This window comes from Fukomys damarensis, unplaced genomic scaffold, assembly GCF_012274545.1.
Source record: "Fukomys damarensis isolate Sample0158 unplaced genomic scaffold, DMR_v1.0_HiC HiC_scaffold_19, whole genome shotgun sequence".
Lineage (NCBI taxonomy): Eukaryota > Metazoa > Chordata > Mammalia > Rodentia > Bathyergidae > Fukomys > Fukomys damarensis.
Window position 1 is genome coordinate 3,342,038 of NW_022900931.1, and position 22,467 is coordinate 3,364,504.

General features: G+C 54.5%; 2 protein-coding genes across 6 annotated transcripts in view; both read right to left on the reverse strand.

Annotated features, from left to right (window-relative positions):
* Positions 1-3,280, reverse strand: part of Gtse1 (G2 and S-phase expressed 1) — a 23,431-nt gene extending 20,151 nt beyond the window's left edge. For 2 of the 3 annotated variants that reach the window (XM_010634311.3, XM_010634309.3), the window contains exons 1-2: positions 3,181-3,280; positions 2,699-2,879 (exon numbers count right to left, since the gene is read on the reverse strand). In XM_010634311.3, coding sequence (XP_010632613.1) covers positions 2,699-2,720 — 22 coding nt within the window. In that variant the 5' untranslated portion in view covers positions 2,721-2,879; positions 3,181-3,280. Of the gene's footprint in view, positions 1-2,698; positions 2,880-3,148 lie in introns of all 3 variants that reach the window. The other variant, XM_010634310.3, reaches the window with a different exon arrangement.
* An 848-nt stretch (positions 3,281-4,128) lies between these two features.
* On the reverse strand, positions 4,129-22,424 carry Ttc38 (tetratricopeptide repeat domain 38). Of its 3 annotated transcripts, none has more exons than XM_010634312.3 (14): positions 21,914-22,423; positions 21,026-21,103; positions 19,073-19,154; positions 17,790-17,961; positions 16,819-16,992; positions 14,670-14,745; positions 13,950-14,069; positions 11,670-11,729; positions 9,487-9,525; positions 8,596-8,680; positions 7,368-7,533; positions 6,575-6,734; positions 6,287-6,360; positions 4,129-5,581 (listed from the first exon to the last, which is right to left on the reverse strand). In XM_010634312.3, exons 1-14 carry the CDS (start codon positions 21,944-21,946, stop codon positions 5,491-5,493), a joined length of 1,410 nt encoding a protein of 469 aa, XP_010632614.1. In that variant the 5' UTR covers positions 21,947-22,423; the 3' UTR covers positions 4,129-5,490. The 3 variants fall into 3 exon arrangements, with proteins under 3 accessions (XP_010632614.1, XP_010632615.1, XP_033622067.1); XM_010634313.3 differs by having other exon boundaries at positions 8,599-8,680; positions 21,914-22,421; XM_033766176.1 differs by lacking the exon at positions 13,950-14,069 and having other exon boundaries at positions 21,914-22,424.
* Positions 22,425-22,467: the final 43 nt, after the last annotated feature.

Below are 22,467 nucleotides of genomic sequence, written 5' to 3' on the forward strand. Positions count from 1 at the left end.
AAAAAAAAAAAAAAAAAAAAGGTACAAAGTTGGATGTGGTGATGGACACCTGAAATCCCAGAGCTATGGGACGCTGATGCAGGAGGATCAAAGTTGGAGCCTGGGTACCTTAGCAAGGCCCTGTCTCAAAAAAAAAGAGCTGGGGATGTAGCTCAGTGCAAAAGCCCAGGGTTCCATGCCAATACTGAGGAGCCAGGGGAGGAAAGCTGCAGACCAGACTCATTTATGTGAAGGAAAAAAATATCAGCCAAGAGAATCCAGTGACACACTGAAAGATGATTAATACTAAGTTATGATCAGCGGGACTACATTTCAGGACTGTAAGAGGGTTTAACTCAACAAGACCTAGCTGTGTAACACCACGGTAACAGTAGACCTAAAGAGAAAATCCTGAGAGTCATCTGTTGAGGAAACACATAGTACAATATATATTCTTGATTTTTTTTTTTTTGTACATACAATCTTTTTTGCTGTTGTTGGTATCAGGGATCAAATCAAGTCCTTGCGCTTGCAAGGCAGGCAGTGGAACCACTGAGCTAAATCCCTGGCCCCTGTACAATATTCTTGATTTTAAAGGCTCTTAATAGAAGAGTAACAAGTGTATTTTATCCTGTAAGGTAATACCCACCTCAGCTCAAAAGCCAAAATTAGGTTCAGCATGACAACACCAAAAGCATTCCTTCTAAAGACGGGAGGAAATGTCAGCTGGGATGGGGTTATGCGTGCTGATATGACAAACAACTCCAGAGCCCCAGTGGCTGAAATAGTAACTGTGCCTCCCCCTCTGGAACCCAGGCTGGCAGAGCCCTACCCTCGGGACCACCTCTATCAGAGGGCAAATTCCAAGCAGAGCCTGGAGACATCTAGCCAGAAGGAATACAGCACAACACTCCCATTTCACTGGAAAACCGAGTCAGCCAAGCCAAACATAACTGTGCCTGAGCAAAGGATATTATGCTATCCTGTGCCTACAAGGGAGAAAATCACACAAGTACGAATGGACAGTACCACTGACCACCACTTACAAGTAAATTAGTGCACAAGCCCGCACAGGACTGAATGGAAAAATGCAAAAGCAATTCCATTAGTCAGGCACATGGCAAGGTGGCAAGTGACCTTACACTGGCTGGCTCCATCATTCTGCAAACCTACAAGCATCTACAACAGGTCACGGCCACTACCAACTGCCATGAAGACCTGATGTCATGCTGACTGGCCTCTAGGGGCACCAGGCAAGCAAAAGGCTAATGTGGAGGTGGGGACACCTCCGACAAAATAACAAGGTACATCAGCAAGGAAGCACTGATACCACTGAAATTACAAATGCACATAATAAACAAAGTGAAAAGTTTGCAGATGGGTACAAGTGAGTGGCAGTGGTTGAGACCAGGGCATCTGGATGGAGTTGAAAGGGGGTGAATCCGCATCACGTGCACAAAGCGGAAATGACAGCAATTGGTGATTGGATGGAAATGGGGGCGGGGTCTGAGCTTGGGTGTCGGGGTGAATCGAGAGGACATTTACTTTGACGGAAAGTTTACAGGACCATTTCTGCAAAATGGAGACGTTAAGGACACTGGGTACCCAGTCCAATGCCCAACACAGGCGTCATGCGAAGCAAAGGATAAAAGGATGTCCAAATGCTTTAAGAGAAAAAGAGGGTATGGCCTTAACAGTTGGTCCTCCATATCCTGGGATTCAACCAACAGTCTTGGATTCAACCAACAGTGGAGTCAAAATACTTGGGAAGAAATTGCTTATGCAACTGAACACATACAGGCTATTCTTTGTCATCATTCACAAAACAACACAGCATTAACAACGGTTTACAGAGTGTTTGCATTCCACTGGTATAAGTCATCGAAAAATGAGGGGCCAGGGATTTAGCTCAGGGGTTCTGCCAGGCATAAGTTCCTGAGATCGATCCCCTGTACAAAAACAAAAAAAAAGATTGAAACTGTATTGTATGGTGCCAGGCTGTTGTGGAACATGCCAGGGAGTCAGAGGCAGGAGGACTGCCACAAGTTCAAGGCCAGCCTAGACTATATAGTGAGTTCAAGATTAGTCTGAAATACCTAGTGAGACCATCTCAAAAATTCAAAAATAGAAAACTAAATAAAATGTACCATGTGGGGGTGCATGTATATATGCCATCACTGTCACTGTGTATGAGAGACTTGAATATTTGTGGATTTTTAGTATCCAGCGGATCCCCTAGGGCTACGAGGGAGAACTATAGCTTATTTTGTGAACATGTACCCTCATCTTGATAACCAAACCAGAAAAGGACAGAAGAAAGGAAAGTTATGGATGAGGCTCACTCACTATCAGGGTCCCCAAGATTCTACACAAATGACAGCAACAGAAGCCAGTGACAAACAAGAAAACAACAAATTCAATTCAACAAACATTTCAGTGCTCCCCAAATGTCAAGAACTGGAGATACTGCGTTTAAAAAAACGTAAAAATCCCTGTGGTGGTGGAACTTTAGGCGGGGGGGGGCTGTGTGTGTGTGTGTGTGTGTGTGTGTTTTCTCTCTCTCTCTCTCTCTCTCTCTCAAGAAAAAAATGACCAGGTACCCGATGGGTGCAGAGCAGGAGACGAGCACTGAATAAGTGAATGAAATGCACAGAAACATAAAATCAACGTCTATCTTTCCTGGGCTCCCTGACACAGCGCTGCAGTGACACCGATTTACCTTCCTTCTTGGCAACATCCATCTCCGCCTCCCTCGCCAGCTGGCTGAAGTCACGTCGCTGCCGGCCCCTCTTTCCGTGGAGGGAGCTGTCAGAGGCCCTCAGCAGGAGGAAGGAGGTGGCTGAGCCCAGGCCCTCGGCTCGGCAGCGGAAGCCCCGCCAGCACACCCCTGACAGAGAGGGCTGAAGGGCGTACGCAGGTCAGGACGATGCAAAAGTGGTGCGGAGGCCACCGGAAGGACGGTGTGCCCGGGGGTCCCCCAGGGAGCGCGCGGCCCACCCGAGTCCACCAGGGGAAATAACGAATTCCCAGCTGCGGGTCAAGGGGCTGGCCCGGCTCGCCCCGGTCCTCCTCCCTGCCCCAGGCGCGGGGTCCGGGCTCCACCCCAGGTCGGCCTTCGGGGACGCGCGCCCTTCCCGCCAGACAACACTAGGCGCTGCCCTGTGCCCACCAGGCCAAGCCCAGCCGGGTACAACACCTCACCGCTCTCGCTCTGGGCCAAAGACGCCTCCCGCCCCTCCGCGTGGATTTAAACTGGGAGCCCGGCGGCTGCGCGGACCGCCGATTGGCCGGTTTGAACGGGGCTCGCAGGGCGCAGTGCACCCTGGGGGTTGTAGTCAGAATATCCGGAAGGGATTCTGTGCTCACGCGCGGAGGACGGGCTCTGCAGGACGCGTGCGCAATCACCAGGAAGTCTCTGGACCCGGAATTCCCTCCACTGGAGACCCAGAGCTCTTGGAGGGCGGGACTCCTGGGCTTCAGGCTTGGGGCTGAGCCTGTGAGAGGTGCTTGCTGTGAGGGCTCAAGCTTTGTGGACTGCTGTCCCCTTGGTTTGTCCTGGCATCCAGATAGTTTTGCATCTGCGGGCTTAGGGCACGCCAGGATGTGCTGGGACCCCTCGACCTTCCTCTCTCACCATGAGCCTCTCAGGTCCATTCTGAGTGTATGCCTTCCTTTCTTTGGGATCCGTTCATTTTCATTTTTTCCTTGATAGTGCTGAAGATTGAATCCGGGGCCTTTAACTCTGAACTACACCCCCAACACCCTTTTATTGTTTGGTTTGAGACAGGATCTAAATTGCTTGCTCAGCATCTTAACTGGAGAAGAGTGATGGGGAAAAGCAGACCCAGATGCATATCCCAGTTAAGAGCCTTTGAGTTCCAAGTAACAGAAAGCCATTCTCAAAGCATCAGGAAGCAGAGGTAACTTGGAAAGAAAGGGCGGCTTAGAGGTCATCAGGTTGGGGTGTCTCCATCCACTTCTGGGTTTGCTCACCTCCAGGCAGGCTGGCTTTGTTGGGCCCAAACTCCCAATCATTGGCCATGGACCATTGTAAGACCACCAGGGATCTTAACCAAACGTTCTGAAGAACTACAGATCAGCGACAGCGAGACAACACCCCAGAGGAACCCAATGAGCCACACCCAAGAATGGTGTCAAACAGACCTTTATTAGTCTGGCCAGACGGCCCCTCCAAGCAACAACTTGGAGAGCAGCCCGAGCTCAGAGTACAAGAGGATTTTATACATTTCTAGATTGGAGGAAGCAATCAAAGTACAGAAGCGAAATGCGGCGGTTAGAAGGAAAAGAGCATCTAGTTTGCACAGGAAGAGGCTGTGACAAAGTTCAGAGCTGTGGTTAATCTCTTATTGATTTCTATAGGAATGCCATTTCCGTGACAAAGTGTAGGGCTATGGTTATAGGGCTATCATCTATCTCTTCTACATGTAATGTTCACACTTGGTGTTTGTTCCTGACCATTTTCCTGAGTATGTGCTGTCCTTCTGATGACTCTGAGCCTTTCCTGCTCTATCAAGAGGGCGAGCTTAACCTTTAACTAAGACGGCATCCACGCGGGCACTTTATGCCTGACATCACGATCAGCTTAGTGTTGCCTGCACTAAACCTGGAGTTGCTAGACCAGGTTGCCTGGGTTACAGTTGGTAGGAAGGATTGTGGTCAGAGACCATCTCTTGGCTCCAGTTGTGCCCTGCCTTCCAGGGTTGGATCCTTGAAACCCAGGAGATGTCTGATAGGGGTCGGGAGACCGCACCACCCACTCCTAAGGCACCTCTCTTAGAATATCCGAAGTGTTCAGTAGACAGCACCAATGATTAATGACCTTGCTGCTACTCAAACCTGCATCTTTATTCTTTTCTACTGAGGTTCTGTGCTGCTTCTGACAGAATCCAGGCACAGTGGTGCATGTCTGTCATCCCACCTATGCGGTAGGCTCAGGCAGGAGGATAGCACATTTGAGCCTAGCCTGAGTTGAGCAACTCCATGGGACACTATCTCAAAAAAGTGGGTCTGTCGGGGGTTAGAACAGCCTGGATTCAATCCCCAGTGCAAGACAAAACAGCACATTGGGACCAGCGGTGATGGTGCATGTCCCCCATTCCAGCGATTTGGGAGGTTGACCCAGGAAGGTTGCGAGTTTGAGGCTAGCGTGGGCAATTTAATGAGACTGTGTCACAAAATACAAAGTGCTTGGGGTGTAGCTGAGAGATAGGCACTTGCGTAGCAAGTGAAGGCTAATCCCTAGAACCACACAAAAAGTGCATATTGGCCATTGGAAAGCACTGGAAGCAAATTCTAAATCACTTTGAAAATTAATTTGCATTCCCTCTCTATGAAACTATGCATTCAGGACGCTTTGCGCTCTGTCTGAATCTTCACCACCAGCCCAGACAAGCAGGCCCCGGCTCTCTCCTGACCCCGACCCAGCAGGACGGCTGGTTTGGTGCAAGGGAGGCTGCCCCCGGGTTCACACAGCCCCAGGCCAGCGGATCTCTACATGAGGTGGACGGCAGCCGCCTTTCGTATGAGTCGCTGGGTCAGGGGTGAGTTGGGCCTCAAGGCGTTGCGCTCCATCAGAAGGCTCCTGTGCAAACACAAGAGGCTGCTCTGGGCCTCTGGAGAAGGGCGTGCGGCCCATGGCCTTGTAGCTCAGGGCAGGACAGGGCAGCCCTGACTGTGGAGCTGAGGAGACGCGACAGGCCGAGGCGGGAGTCCTGGGCTCAGCTGGGGAGTGGAGAGCCACGTGCTGGAGCAGGGACATCACCAGGGCACTTTGCGTCAGGCTTAGAAGAAACACCCACGGTCCTGTGGTGGGTTGGCGGACCCTGGGTGTGGGATCTCACTGTGCCTTCTCTCCTTCCAGAAGAGCCATGGCCACAAAGGGCCACAATGTACAGAGCTTCACAGGCATCTCTTACAAGCCACTCCCTCTCTGGTCCCTAAGTCTGCACTGGTCCCCCAAGCCAGGGCTTCTGCCTCCAGTTCGTCCCTGCCTCCTACATCCGGCACAGGTGGAAAGGGACCCGGGCGTCCCATGCAGGGGTTACAGCCAGTGCAAAGGCCCAGAGCTTTTGTGAAGCTCGGCTTGACTAAGATGGGGAATGGGCTGTGGAAGTGGAGGTTGGGCCTGGAGCAGGGCTGGCTCATTCCTTCTGACAAAGGAGTTTCCTGGTGGTCTAGCAAGCGCACAACCCCAAGGGCGGGAGCAGCCCACCCACAAGGAGGTCTCTGGGAGTGGCCGGGTGTGGGGACCCCTCCTGTGCTGGGTGTCAGAAGCAGAGTCACTCACCGGGCCAAGTTCCTGTGGGCGCTGGAGGTGCAGGTCAAGGCCGCGTGGATCAGCAGCTGGTTGAAGACATCTCTCTGCGATAACACGGGACGAGTCAGGCGCCACAGTGTGGACGAGCTGAGTCCAGCCCCGGCCCCCACACCCTACATGGGGCGGCCATGGCACCTCACTGGATGGCGAGAGTGCCGGGAGGCAGCGCGAGAGACAGGGACATCACTCCCGTCTCTCGGGCACCAACACCTGGGGAAGGCGAGGGCTCCCTGGCATGGGAGGCGGCTGACTGCTCACCTGGGCATCGCTGCCCCCGATCTGGATGATGCGGTAGCGGATGGGCAGGAGCAGCTCCAGTGCACGGTCTGGATTCCCATCTTTGAACTCTACCAGGGCCAGGCACAGGGGCAGCCCCACGTCTCGGGCCAGTAGGTGCTGGCAGTTCTCCCCTGGGGACCTGCCAACCGAGACGGAGGCTCAGAGCCACCTCTGCAGGGCACCGTCCACCTATGCAGGGTGCTGAGTTTGGGCTGCTTCACAGCCACAAGGTGGATACTCTCATGGGGTGAACCCAGCACAGGAGCGCATGGGGCTCTCAAGGCAGGTCTGGCATGGACGTGGTCTGGGACCAGTCACCTGGCCCCACACAGAACTCCTGGCTCCGTCTGCCCTTCTGGAAAGTGGGCGTGACAGTGCCAACTTCACAGAGAGGTAGGGATGGCAGACAATGCCAGCAAAGGCATGAAAGTAAGGGATACCGATACCACCAGGAGGATATGGGGGCGGCAGCCTAAGCCGACTACACCACCCTTATTGGCCCCAGGGAGGCAACATCTCAATTTATAGATGAGGAAACAGGCTCAGGGCAGAGAAGCAGCGTGCCCAGGGTCTCCGGATCTGTCCTAGACAGATTCTAGGACCCACTGTGTCCCTGACACTGGGCTTTCACGGCCCCTCGGGACAGAGGACGCTGTGGGGGGACCCCCGTGAGACAGGCCTTCCTTCTTGGGCACCGCGGCACTGTGCCCACACTTGTCCCTTGGTGGCACAGGGTTGGCCCCACCCTGGGCAGTCCCAGGTCCCTGCATACTCGCTGGCTTCCCGCAGGCTGGTCAGCAGGTCCTGCGTGGTCTGGCGGTCCTGGGCGCCCAGGGAGGCCATCAGGAAGTGGGCATCATTGAACAGCAGGATGTGGTCCTGGCTGTGAGGCCGTGTCACAGGCAGGACGTCCTGCCACCGCTGGCCCACAGACACCCCTGCGGACACAGGCAGGACAGTGGGACTTGTGAGCAACCGGGAGCACATTCTGCACTTGGCTCCTCCGCCTCTGCATTCCCAAGTGCAATCTTCCTGCCTCAGCCTCCCACAGTGCTGGGATTACAGATGTGCACTGCCTTGCCCAGCCCCAACACACTTTTAAACGATTCCAGTAAGTGGTTAATGCAAGATCACCACCTGATACCTAATAGGACCACAATAAAATAATGTTGCACTAATCAATAACACTCCCGCCTTGTGTGTCTGGACTTCTCAACTCCCCAAGCCCCTACCTCTGCACCACTCTCGGGTGTCACCTCATACCTGGGCCTCCCCACATCAAGCACCGCATTGGATTTTCTCCTCCATTACCATTGCCCTTGACCTCTAATTCTTAAATGCTCTAACTGCACTGGGTCTCTGCTGACCCGCCTGCTCTGCTTCCTCCTGCTGCCCTGACGTCTGACACCTTGACCATCATCAACCCTTCGCAGGCTGCACCCTCCGCATCCAACATCCATTCCTCCTCTCTGCCTGGCAAACCTCCCTGTCTCCCCTGGCTCACACTCACCTCCACCACAAAGCCTCCTGAAGCAGCTCCCCCTGCCCATCCTCCAGCCCCTGCAGGGTGCCCACACCATGAGGCCCAGCCCCAGATGAGGGCAGACCCATCGGGCACTGCAGCGGCCGGCGGGAAGCCATGAAGGCCCCGGAGTCACCTACAGAGCATGAGGTGCCCGGACAGAGAAACTGCATCTCCAGGGATGCGGGAAGCCTCGCCTGTCATGTCCTAGGAAAGGAGCCATCCTTACAGATGGACAGGTACCACCAGGGCCTGGCGGCCTGGTGGGCAGGATGTAGGAACAGAAAAGGATGCCGGGTAGAAAGGCTGAGGCCAACACGGGAAGGGGAGATAGGACCTAGAAGAAAGGGTGAGGTGGCCGTGACAGCTTGGGCTGACTAGAGGACAGCTGTGCATCTGAGACAGGAGAAGCAGCCAGAGCCCTACAGCTCCCGGATCTCATGGGGAGAAGCGCGAGGGCCACGGGGCAGAGACATGCTACCTTCCATCTGCAGGCGGAACAGCATGGAGCAGCTGTCCACCACGTCCAGCATGGTACCGCTCCTCTGCAGGCTGGGCAGGATCTGCAAGACATGGGCCGTCAGGAGAGGCGATGAGGAGCCCACGGGTCTGGGCCACAAGTCCAGCAGCACAGAGCAAGCTGTCGGGGAAGGAGCTACGGCCATCATCCTGCCACCCCACCTGTCACGATGTCACCCTCGCTGAAGGACCTGACAGCTGCAAGTGCCAGACCTGAGGATGGAACCTGCTTTGCTGTGTGCCGGGAGTGGGTTACCGAGCACCCGGGACCCCAGCGCCGAGGCTCAGGGAGATCACTATGCTGCTCCCTGCAAAGTCCTGTCCACGTCAGGATTACTGTGGGTGTCCTCTGCTGGTCTGGGTCTGCGGCTTTTGGAACTAAGCTCTCACTGGGGAACTTTGGTTTTATTTCAAAGGAACAGCAGGGGCTGGGGGAGGGAAGTGATACGGAGGGTCAGTTTGGGAGGATGTCAGAGTTCTGGGCTTAGGGGTGGGGACAGAGGCACAGCAATGTGGGAGTGCTCAGCGCCCTTGACCTGGGCACCACGTTTTCCCTTGTGTACAAGTTGTCACGGTGAAAGCAAAGGCAGGTGCACAGATGAGCTACGTCACCAAAGTAGAGCGATAAAAAGGGTGGGGTGGAGACGGAAAGCTTAGACCCTCTCCGCTGACACTGTGGGGTTAAAGGTCAGTGGAACACGGCCCTTGGCAGGACCCATGCTGAGGTCTCACACAAGAACCGGCTCCTGGCTCTGCTGATTTTCCCGGCAGGGACAACGCTGTCCCTGAGGGGCTCGGAGATCTGTCATCACAGCTGCAAGGCAAGCTGTGGCAACCACCAGACACTCACGTGGTCATCGAAGATGGTCAGTGCCGCCTCGTATTCACCCTGGGGACAAAGATGCCAGGATGAGCCCTGGAGAAGGCACAGTGCCACCCTGGGAGCAGTGCTGCCGACAGCACCAGCGCCTCACATACAGGAGGGCCCCACTTCCTCATGGAGCGGGGCACAGAGGGCTTGACCTGGAGGGGCGGCTGGGAAGGGGAGGCCACCAGCATGCCCAGCACAGAGGAGCAACGGGACCTGAAGCTGCTGCTGAGGCCAAGGTCTTCTGTGAGGGTGCGGTGTCCCCTGCTCATTCGGGGGGAGCCGCCCTGAACGGAAGCACATCAGGGCTCCCCAGTCCACAACTTTTCTTTTCTCTTGTGCCGCTGGTCATGGAACCCAGGACCTTCACCCTGAACTCTACCCCTACCCTTTTTATTTTCAGGATTAAGACAGCTCCTACACTGCCCAGGCTGTGTTTGAACTTGCTGTCCTCCTGCCTCGGCCTCGCAGAGTGCTAGGATTACAGGGCCCTGGCTACAGATCAGAACTTCTGGAACAGCTGCAGGAAGCCACCAGTGGAAGGTCTCGCACATGACCTCAAGAGTCCAGCCGGTCCAAAAACAGGCAGGTTAATAGTACTGTATGACATCAGCTTCCGGATATGTGTATAAGATACATAGGACACACCCATGGATTTCCCATTTAGATTTCTGTTTATACACAGATTCCCCTTCTCAAGCCTCAGGCACGCAGGGATTTGTGGAGCTGACTGGACCATGGCGGCCGGATACTCATCACTACTTTAGCCCACAGATGAGATTAGAGCTAAATGTGCTCTTAGGAGGTGGGGCCTGGTTGGAGAAGAGGACACCGTGGGCATAGCCGGGGAGGGTGCAGCTCCCTCCCTGCCCTTCTGCCATGCTTTCTTGGCACAAAATCTGAGCAACCACAAACCTGTCCTCCTTTAAGTTCCTGGTATTGGGTCTTTTGTCCCAGCACAGAGAGTGACTAGGAAAGATCCCATCCTCAGGATGTCTCATCATGGATAGGCAAATGTTCCCAAATCCAACAGAACTAAATCTGGAGCACTCCTGCTGCCAGGTGTCCTGGGTAAGGAACAGGCAGCCTGTGTGAGCATCGCTTATGTTGCCTGCTGGCTGTGAGTCTTCCCTTACAGGAGGGAACATACACAGTATCCCCTACTGCACGTGCCACGGGCTCCTTGCCTCCTCCAGGATGTGGGATCGCCACGTTCCATGTCAGAACAGGATGCTCACCTGCGTGCATCACCCTCACTGGCCATTTCTAGACCCTCTTGTCTTTGTCTATGGTCGATAGTGCTGCCACGGAGCACCCTGAAAAGTAGGGTTTTCCAGCAACCCCACACCCCTGCTCCTCCTGGGAGAGCTCATGCTCCTTCGGGTGCCCTCTGTGGGGAGGGGGCTGAGCTGCTCACCCCAGCAGCAAGGAGGCACTGACCAGGTGTGACCAAAAAATAAGGGATGCTCTTAGTTTTCAAGTAAAAAAAACTTAGAGACATTGCCATTCCTGTCAAAATCCTCCCCTCACACTGGACACCTCTACCCCATCCTCCTCTTCTACTTTGTTGATTATTTATGTACTGGGGATCGAACTTGGGACCTGGTGCTTTTGAGGCAAGTGGCAGATCCACTGATCTAAATCCCCGGCCCTTCTCTTCCACTTTGAAACACTACATAGGTCCTCTTTCCTGAGAGTCTTTAGTTGCACTGTTGTGTCTGCCTCAATGTGCTCAATTGCTTCCAAACGTTGCTCTTTTGTGGTCATTGTGACTTTGGAGAAGAGCGAGCTTTGGTGAACATGGTGGATGGGATGAGGACGCAGCAGCATGTTTCTACAAGCCTGCCTTTCCACGGATGGCTCTCGGCAGCAGAGCTCACCATTTTTTAATTTCATCTCCTAAAGAAATTCAAGAAAGAGCACTTCAACAACTGTTTCAGAAAACGTCAAAGTGATGGGATAAGTGGGTTCAAAGCAGGGTGCAGGCGTTCTGAGAGATTCACGCGACGTGTCTCTGTAATAACTTTTTTCATTTACACATTCACAGATCCCTCTTGTGCATACAGTCAGGGAGGCACAACACAAGGCCCTCATGATTGGACGGTTACTGCAGACCTCGAAATACTGTCTCCCACGGTCTGGATGAGGTGAGACCGTCATCTTACCTTCTCAATCAAGTACAGAGCCCAGTGCCAGTAATTGTGGCAAGCAATCATATCGGAGTCCTGCGGAAAAATGGAGAGGATTAAAGAAAGACTGGGTGGCCTGGGCAGATCAGCCAGTGTGGGCTTGTGCTGAAACAGAACGCTTCATCCTAGAAGACAGGAAACCGGGCCCGCTAGGCACCTGTCTGTCCAGGTGTCTCCACGCCATCTCATCACCCTCTGCTCTGGGGGCAGCCACGACTGAGCCTGGGTTAAGCCAGGAAGCCGAGATAGGGGGAGGTGTGTGCCTCATTAGTCATTATGGGGGGACCCTTCCGGGGCTCCCCAGGGTGGAGAGGAGACCTGCAGTGGAGACCGGACTCAGCTGAGCTCTGTGCTCAGCAGCCAAACACCTAAGCCAGATGCAGGCAGAGGAAAGGGAGCCCAGGCCACGGCATCCCCACCCGGGCTGCTGGGGGACAGAGCTACACATCAGAGGATGTCACGGCTTATGTGGAGAGATTCCCAAGAGCCTCCGGTGCTCATAGGAGCCATGGCTTTGGAAACATGATTGAATCTTGGGATCGATACACCTGACTTGATGTTGGAGGTAAAGTCTGGCTGGAGAGGGTCACTGAGGGTGACCTGCGTCTCCCTCCCGGCTCCTCCCTCCCTCCCTCTCAGCTTCCTGGCCACCATGATGTGAGCAGCTTCCTCCCCCAGACCCCTGTGCCGGGCCATTTCTTCCTTGGAGCCAGCTGACCATGCACTGAAACCCAAGTCAAAATAATAATAATAATAAGCCTCTCTTCCTTTAACTTGGATGTCACTATGTCTCACTGATAAGAAAGTGACTACGAAAGACGACGAAGGCCTAATCCCCAATGATCCCTGCATTGGCTATGTGGGAACCAACACTGATGGGACTCATTTGGGACCAGTGCCTCACAGAGTACAGGAGGAGAAACTGAGGCACAGAGAGATCAAGTTCTCGACCCAGGGGAGAGCCTGGCCTCCAGGAAAGGGGTCTCAGGTCCCAGAAAATCACACTGGGCAGGCATGGTGACACACACCTCAGCTACTAGCGAGTCCAAAAGAGGAGCATCACAAATTCAAGACCAGCCTGGGTGTCTTAATTACTTTCCTCATTGCCAAGATAAGATGCCTGACACCCAAAGTTAGAGGAGACAAAGTTTATTGTAGTCACAATTTGTAGAGGTTTCATTCCCTAGTTGGCTGGCTCCAAGGCAAGGTGGCACATTGGAGGGTTACCACAGAGCAGGCAGGCAGTAAGCAGCAAGCAGCAAGGAATAAACCGTGATCCTCCTTTTGTCCTCATATCTTATTCAGGGTCCTGACCCTCAAGGCACACTCTAGGGCTTTGGTACACTGTCTAAGATTCCTGATGCCCCACGGCCTGGATCAGGCTGGCTCTGGGGCTTTCCAGCTTCTAGAGAGTGTGAGGATCCTTAGAAAGACTGTGTACAACCCTCAGGGATCACAATTCTCAGCCGTCCCCACCCTGCTAGCCCCAGAGGCCTTCATGCAAGCTGGACCTCTGTGGGGACATCCCAGGCCAGGGAGCTGCGCTCATGGTCAGCGGGGCCTCCCACATCACTCCTGGCTCCTGGCCATTCCCATCACTGACTGACTGCCATGAGGTGCCAGGCCTTGGGAGAGACTCAGCTCCCGGGCCAGCAAGGAGCCTGCCATGACACATGGACAGGCAGGGCGGCCAGGACACCTGGCCAGGGAGCCAGGCCATGTGCCAGTCACAGCTGGGGACACCAGGCACACGTGGAAGAGAAACGGCCACCATGGAGGGAAAGGCCTACACAGGACTGGGGGAAGTCAGGCACCAGAGTGGGGACAATGACCACAGAACAGTAGGGCCATGGGAAAAGCTGCTAGGGCCCTGGGGGCCGGGATGGCCCTGGAACCTCTCCTCTACCCATCCTTCCTGTAGATGCCACCACCCCACAGGCCTCATCCTGGCTGCGCCCCACGATGCAAGACCACTTCATGGTCCCACTCGCAGCCCGCAGGTCAGTGGCAGAGCTTGGGCAGCTCTGCTGGTCCCGAAGGTTGTCAAACTCTTAATTCCTGGCCACCTTGAGATACATTCCCACTACAGCCAACATCTGAGGCCAAGGCACATGCTGGAACCACCTGTCTTTGGCTTCTGCTGGACCCAGCTCCCCAGTACCAAGCCACACCGTCAACTCCTGTTCTCAAAGCCTCAGCCCAACCCAGTTCTTGACCAGAGCTGTCCAGGCCTGAGATCCACCCACACAGCCGTACCTTCCACTGACTCTCTGAGCGCTGCATGAACTCCAGCCCCTCCTTGACTTCTGCCCTCATCTCATGGATGTGTGCTATGGTGTGCACAGACCATGCGTCTGTGGGGTCAACGGCGAGAGCCTGCAGGGCCAGAGAGAGGGGTGCAGACAGGTATCGGCCAGGCTGCCCAGCTGGGGTGTGAGGGTCTGAGCAGGTGTGGTGGCTGCACCCGACTCAGAATAACTACAACCCCACTACCAGCCCCACTCCCTGTGCACCTGGGTCACACAGGTCCGGTGCCAACCCAGCCATGGGGAGCGCAGGGCGGCCTGTTTCACAGATGTGCAAACGAGGCACAGGAGGCTGAGTGCTCACCTAGGGTTTTTCCAAACCAGGGCTCAGCCGCCAAGCACACAGCCTCCTGCGTACAGCTGAGCCCCCTGCAGTGAGCCATCTAGCTGTCTGGGGCCTCAGTCTTCCCCCACTGATGCTGCCCTCCCCTGCCTTGGAGCCTGGTCTAACTGTCAAGTGCTCCACAGGTGTGGCCCCATACTCTCCGGGAGGACAGCCCGGGGCTTCTGGGCTCAGGAGCAGTCACCCTGCAGGTGGGAGCAGCTTACACTAACCCGTCTCCCCCAAGTCGCAGAGGACACTCAGAGGTGGGGCTGCATCAACCCGAGGGTGGCTCCCCACTAGATGGCCTCTCTGAAAGCTCACACACCTCGAGAAGGGACCACTTACCTCTTTGGCAACCTTTTCTGCCTGGTCGTAGAAATTGGTTTCCATCAAACCAAAAGAATAGAGGCCTTTCACATAGCTGGAAACAGAGAACGACACCTCAGTGGACCGTGAGAGGCTGCACTGTGCCCCCAAGGAGACACGCCAGTCCTAACTCACTCTGAAAGAGGGTCTTGGCAGACGTGACCAAGTCAGGGTGGCCCTAGTACGGTGACCACTGTCCTTACAGAAAGGCCATGAGCAGATCCAGAGACATGGTGGGGTGACAGCAGGTGAAGACAGAGGCAGAAATCAAAGTAATGCAGTCACAAGACAGGCAGAGTCCACCTGCCACCAGCTGGAGGTAGCCAAGAAGTGCCTTTTAGGACCTTTGGAGAGATGGGGCCCTGCTCACTGCAGCGTTTGGACTTCGTGGGCTCCAGGACTGTTGGAGAATGAATGCATTTTCATCATTTCTTGTAGAACCCCGAGACCTAGCTCAGTCCCTCCATCCTCAATTCTGGGTTGTCAGCAACTCCACGGTTCCGAGGGGTGCATGGCTGGTGCTATGCCCAGAGGCCTCTACACAGGAAGTCTCTCACTTATGGCGTCCACCAAGGACGCTGAGATCTTCTCCTTCCTGTCTACCCCTTGAGGATGACAGCCTGAGGGCATCTTCTCAGGAAACCCTGTGGTCCATTGGTGGCTCTGTGTTCTGCCTGCACTGGGGATGCCCCAACAGCCAGGCTGTTGCCCAGGCCAGAGGTCCCAGAGGCTAGGGACACAGTCCCCTAACGTGAGCTCAGCTTGGTCCAGGCTCTGACCCTTGTAGGTGGGCCTAGAAGACTCTGTTTCTCAACGGGAAGCACTCACATCAAGCCTCAGGGTGGGCACATACGGAAGGGGGGCTTTCGGATTGAACCCCAGGCTTTTATACTGAGCTACATTGCCAATATTTTTATTTTTTATTTAGAAGCAGGATCTTGCTAAGTCATTAAATTGCCCAGGCTACAGTTGAACTTGTGATCCTGCTGCCTCAGCCTCCCACAATGTTGGGATTACAGAAATACGGCACCGTGCCTGACTCACTGTGCTCCTTGTGATAGTTAATTCTGTGTTGGCTTGGCTAGGCCATGGTGCCCACTCGTTTGGTCACTAGTGTAGGTGGTGCTGTGAAGGTGTTTTTGACATGTGACTAACATTTAAATCAATAGACTTTGAATCAAACTGATGACTCTGCCACGTGCGTGGACTTCACCCAATCAGCCTAAGGGAGCATGAAGACAGACTGAGGTCCCTGAGAAGGAAGCAACTCTGCTTCCAGATCTAAGGCCGTAATACAGACTTCTACAGGGCTCTCAGCCCGCCACCTGCCCCAAAGACTTCAGACTTTATAATTATCGGAACTTACAGTCACATCAGGAGATTTCTTGAAATAAATCCCCCTCCGTATGAAGTACAGAGGATTTTACTACTACGGCAAAATGATGGCGGAGGGAGAAAGGCTGACATGACAGACACACATAAGGGAGGGAAGAAGATGCTAGTGGTTTCTCCCGAGAGCCCTGGCACACAGCCCTTCATCCCATTCCCCTGTCTGATCCTCCTCACCATCCTATGACTAAATCACAATGCAGTCAAGCCTGGGTCATCACTGCCACGTACACCATTCCTGCGCCTGCAGGAAGGGATCGGGTCGTGTGGTCTGTTCCACCCAATGATTAGGGAGCTATAGGGTGTACCTATCATTCTGAGTCAGGAAGTGAGCCAGGAAGGCTCTCTTCTCCCTCATAGCAACTGCAGTGTCCAGAGGTAGCTGTTCACCAGCTGGGATTCTGAAGGGAGACAAAGTCTGGATGCAGAGCTCTTGGTCCTCTTAGGATGAGAATGGAGTATGGTGAGAGATAAACTTTTGTTGTAGTAAGAACAAGATTTAGGGGATGCTTGTTACCGCAGCAAAACAATCCTGTCCTGAGTGAGACATAATGGTGCTACCTAGTTCACAAGATGGGATGAAAATCAAACGAAGCAAAGGAAGACTTTTATCTTTAAGGAACTATGAGAAAAACAACAGTAGTCTGCCTTTTTACGGTAAAACCAAATGAGTGACTGTTTTAGGGCAGAACACAGAAAACGAGAAATAAAAATGATGTGGTTTCCAACAAGTCCATACCTGCTAAGCGGCACGTCAGGTGTCCAGAAGGGGTAAACTCGAGCAACAGAATCTCGCATCTGTGCCTTGTAGCCCAGGTAGAAATAGCCATCGTGGGCAAACTTAAGGGCCAGCAAGTCTGTTGGGTGGTCCCACAGAATCTGTTCCCACAGATCACAGGCTTTGGAGAAGTTCCTGGAAGCCAAGAGAGCGTTCTCAGCACAATGAACATGAGGTCCACATGTGAGGAGTATAAAACACATCCGGCCACATCCTGCATGAGGAGCTGGGCACATAGCTCAGTGGTAGCACAACTGACTAGCATGTGTGAGGCTCTGGGTCCAATGCCCAGCACTGGAAAAAAGTGGGGTGTGTGTGTGTGTGTTTCTGTGTGTGTGTGTGTGTGTATGTGTGTGTGCGCCTGTGTGTTTAACAGGTCGGTGAGGACATACCCCCGAGGGACACTGGAACTGTGGTCCCTTGCTATTTCTGTCTCCTGGCTTCCATGACATCAGCAGGCCCCTCTGCCATTGGTCACACCACGAACCCTGCCTCATCACAGCCCCAAAAGCAACAGGACCAAGAAACTGTGGACTGGGCCCTGAATGAACCTTTCCTCTTTATAAGCTGGTGTTCTCTGGTATTTCGTTACAGTGACAGAAAGCCGACTTCCACAGCGTGTAAGACAAGAAAAATATGGGTGAATGTTTTTTTAACCTCTCTTTTAGATATCTCTGTAATGTGTCCTCCCAGTTTTGCAGTTAAAATTATAGGCCATTTACTTAATGAAACAAGATCTGTTGCTTTGAACACTAGATGGAGAATCCTAGCCAGTGCTTCCTCACTGGGTTATCAGACAAGGCAGAGCCTGGACAGATGCAGTCTTTACCCAGAGGATTTCCAGAGTTGAGGCTGAGTCACTCCCAGTCTCCCCTCCCCCAGGGCACTGGGACAGCTGAGGCGTCACCCCACAAAGCCCGAGCGCCCCTCACCCCTTGGCAAACGTCTCCACTGCAGACACGTGCAGCTGTTCCCTTGGCGTCAGTGGCTGGGTTTCTGAAATCTGCACCATGGTCTTCACAGCCTGGTCCAGCTCTTTGTCCAGCCTCACCGAGTTTCCGGTGCCAATAAGCATGAGGCCATTGGAGATGACGTGGCCCATAGCTGGCAGAAGGATGGAAACAGCTGGTGACTCAGATGGTCTCACACAACCTGCGGACGGGAGCTGAACAGGCTGTGGGCAGGTTGGCCATGTGCGGGCCCCTGGGCCAGGTCCACGTCTCAGCCCTGGACTCCAGTGTGCAGTGAGGAAGGAAGGGCAGCACTAAAAGCGGCCATGACAGTTTTCTAACAGGACTGGTGGGTGGCGCCTGTGTCCTACACACTCCCATTCCCACCCTGTGAGCCAGGCGGGGGCTGCTTCCCCCAGCACACAGCCTCCAGGGGCTGCTCAGTGGGTACTGTTCAGGGCCCAGCCATCAGCATGACCGGCCTCGCCACTGTCCCGGGCCCACACACACTGCCACATGTGCTGGGGCAAGGGGCGACTGATGGAATGAGGAGCTCAGGCACGGGCCCAGGCCTGGGACCGAAGACCCAACCGCAGTGCTAGGACCTCCCATGTGGCCCCTGCTTCTGACCCGGGCTGATTCCCCAGCCCCTGTACCTGGCTTTCCCTACCCCCACCCCTCGCTCCTCCTCTGCTCTCTCCTGTTTCCATCCTTTCTATCTCTAGCCCTTTGCTGCAGGAAAGAGGGTGCTGCTCTCTGTCCTCCCTCAGTGCTTCTTCCACACCGGGAACCTCTGCTGGAGCTACCTCCCTGGGGATCAGAGGCACCACGCTGACCTGCCTGAGCCTGTCACACACAGGCTGGCCTTGTGCCGACCCCGCTCACCTAGGCGCACCTGCTTGGCCTCTGGCTCTGGGAGAGGCTCCCTAGTTCCCAAGGGCTGCAGTGATAACTTCTGTGCTCCAAGAGCCTCGGCCTGGGATTCAGACAGACATGGCTACACGTCCTCCCCTCACTGATCCCCAACTTCCTCATCTGAGAAGTGGGAACAGTGGCCTCAAGTGGAATTGATGTGAATTTGAGAAAAAAAGTGAAAAGAGCTTTTATAGGACCGGGTACCCTTGTAGGACACAGTGGTGACTGTCATCTTCCCTCCTGTGACCACACCACCCTGGTCCCTTCGCCCAACCCAAATGGCCAGGGAAGGTGAGGGGCCAGATTCCTGAACTGGGCTCTGCCTCTGCTGCCCAGGAAGCACTACTCACCAAAGGTCGGATCTGCTGCTTTGAGCTTTGTCAGGCAGCCCTCGATGCCACCGAGACTCTTGTCATTGCTCCATTTCACATACTGAAACAAGAAAGGCAAAATGGAGTCATCCCCAAGGAGGTCACATTAAGCTTAATTCAGAGTTGTATATTTTTTTTGTGCTGGGGATCAGACCCCAGGCCTCTAAATTCATCACCATGTTTGATAACTTGGTGTATTTGTCAAAATGCTGCTGTGGTGCACAGGCAGTTTGTCCTCACCAAATCTCATGTTGCAGTTTAGCTGCCAGTGGAGCAGCATTGGGTGCTGGGGTCTTAGTGGGACTGGGTCAATTCTCTCAACAGCAGGCTGCTACAAAGTGCCCACCTCTGGTCTGCTTTCACCAGGAGCCCAAGAAAATGCTAGCACCACACTTTGGAACTCCAGGACTGACTGTGAGCTAAACAAACCCCCTTTCCTTATAAATTACTCACTCTTAATTATTCTGCTATAACAAGGGAAAACAGATTAAGACAAATGTCAAATTTTTTTTTAAACCATGAAGGCTATTACAGCTGCCCACACAAAGCCTCATGGGGTCCAAGGTAGCACTTTTCAGAGGTGGCTGGATCTAGGGAGCGTACTGCTGGGATCATGATGGTGGACTGAATCATGGTGCAATGCTAGGATTAAGGCTGCCTGACTGGGTGTGCTACGTGACTTAAAGGCAGGTAACCTAGATAAGATATAAGGGACAGAAGAGCTGTTTGCCTTTTGTTGCTTGCTGCCTTGCTGCCTTCTGCCTGCCATGAGCTTTTTCTCCCCTGGCCCGGGGAACCTTGCAATGGAACCAGCTAACTGTGAAGTGAAATCTCTACAAACTGTGAGCCAAATAAACCTTTCCTCTTTAACTTTGGGTGTCAGGTGTATTGTCTCACCAAAGAGAAAAGTAACTAAGACAAAGTCATTTTGATAATGCATTGGATTTTTTCTTGGTGCTGGGGATGGAACCCTAGATCTTGCAGATGCTAGACCACTAAGCCCCAGCCCCTCAGTTGATTTTCAAACTTGCCATTTAAATTGTCTAACCAGGCCGGGGATTTAGCTGAGTGGTTCCACCACCTGCCTTGCAAGCACAAGGACCCAAGTTCGATCCCCAGTACCAAAATAAATAAATAAATTGTCTAATCCAGAGCTACACAGACTCAGGGACAGATTTTTCCGAGGATAGAGGGGACCTGGTACAGAGATTCAAAGAGCCTGTGCTGAAAGGCAGGACAGCACAGAGATGCCAATGACCAGGGCCAAACGGGCACAGGCTGGTGGATGAGGGGTTGTTGAATCAGGGATGGTGGTGTGTGACAAATCGAGGATACGACAGAGGCAAGCACAGCATGGAAAACACAAGTGGGCTGTGAAACAACAAGCAGCTGAAAAGCACACAGCTGGCAGCGTGGCCAGGACAGGCTGGGGACAAGAGACATGCAGCATGGCTAATGGCATTTCACCCATTCTGCGCTCAGCTCAGGAGCCCTAGGGCTCCCTGGCTCCTCTCATGTGATCTCACCTTCAACTCAAGTCAGCTCAGCCCTCTGTGCCTCAGTTTCCCCACCTGTCAAACAAACTGATTGGGCCTTACTTCTAAGCTACAGGACCCTTCACCAGGAACACAGGGGAAGCTCTTGGCTCAGCCACTTGTGGGAGCCCCACACTCATAAAAGGGCCCACATCAAACCCTTGACCGCCACAGCACCCCGAGTTCCCTGGAGAGGACCCTGGAGAGGACCCTGGCGAGACTGCACCCACAGAGGCCTCTCCGCATGCGGTGGCCAGCAGGGCTGCTTCCCCACGCTCCTATGTCCCCCGGCACTCAGCGCTGGTTGCACCACAGAACACGGGCAGTCACCATGCCACTTAGAAAGCCCTTGCCACCGGCCCTCACAGGAGGGGCGCAGCTTCCCTTGCAGGCCTACCTGGGTCACGATGGCATCAAAGAGCTTGCAGGCCTCATTGCTTGTGGTGGAGAGCAGGAGCCCAGCATCCTTCCATGCCTACACACAGCAAGAAAGGAATACCAAGGCCTTGTCCTACGGATCACCCCACGCTACACGGCCCCCCTCGACACGCACCCCAGTTCCCCAGCGGCCTTTCCTGACATGTGGGCAACCTCAGACTTCACAGACAGATCCCTGATCCACGTCCCAGCAGTCTCCAAATGGCTGTGTAACTTTGGGCAGACCCCTGGGGACCCCTCTGTGACATGGGACCCTGAGGGGTGACTCCAAGTGTGCACTAGGATGCTGGGTCACCAGGAGAGCTGGAGGGCAGAGCAGGACCAGCACGGAAGTCCACCCTGGAGCAGGGTGGTCTGCTCCCACCCGGCCATAGCAGTGCACATGGTTACCACCGTGTAGACCAGTCACATCTCCGACCATCTGAAGACAGCCCACCTGTGCACTCCCCAGGAGCACAGGGCAGTGACACCCCTCACCCCCACCCCTGCAGAGGCAGTGCTCTTTCCTCCTGGTAGGGCCTCTCTGCAGCAGCTGTGCGAATTTGCCTGGCACCTTCTCGTCCTCATCTGCAGAATGGGCTCAGGGTTCCTTACCCAGGACGGACTCCAGGAGACCCTGCCCTGTGAGCGTGCTTTTCCCAAGGTCCTGAGTTCTCCCGGGTTGGGATCCCACAGTAGGTGCACAGTCCACTCGGTTCCTAGGACTCCTCACTCTCCCCGCACCCCAGCAAGTCCCTTAGGCATGAACTCCGCTGGATCCCGGATTGCCTTCAGGTCACGTCCCGCCCCGCTAGGCGCCGGCCATCGGAGGGAAAATAAGGGACTCTGCTGGAGCGGCCTCGCGTACCTGGCAGTCGCGCAGCGGCAAGGTTACTGCCATGGTCTGCGAGATCTGGATCTGGTCTCAGGTCTCCGGACTGGCGACCTCTCTGCGGCCTTCTAGGAGAGAGCGGTCTGGAGCGGAAAAGGGCCGAGGCACGGGGAGGAGCCTGGCTCGGCGGCCGGGCTCAGGGGCGGGGCCGGGGCTTGCGTCAGGTGCTCCTAGCTTTGCAGAGTAGAACCCAGGTCGGTCCCGCCCCTTTCCTGCCCCAGCTCAGCCGCGCGGTGGATCCGGGGTGCTCTGAGAGCGACTCCAGGCTCAGGCCAACGGGCGGTTTTGGTGTGAACCTGGGTATCCGAACTTGACTACTATCTAAGGAAATTCAGGGGACTGCTGGCCTGTGGGTGGCCTCCCACCCTCCTCCTCCTGGCTAGGACGCACCCCTGCTGGGGACCCTCCTGGGGAAGCAGGAAGCCCTAGGACTAGGTCACTTTCATATTCTAAGTAGCCTCCCTCTGAAAGCCACTTGCAAAACGCACACCCTGCTGCCCTGGGCCCCCGGCCAGGCTCTGCTCAAGGAT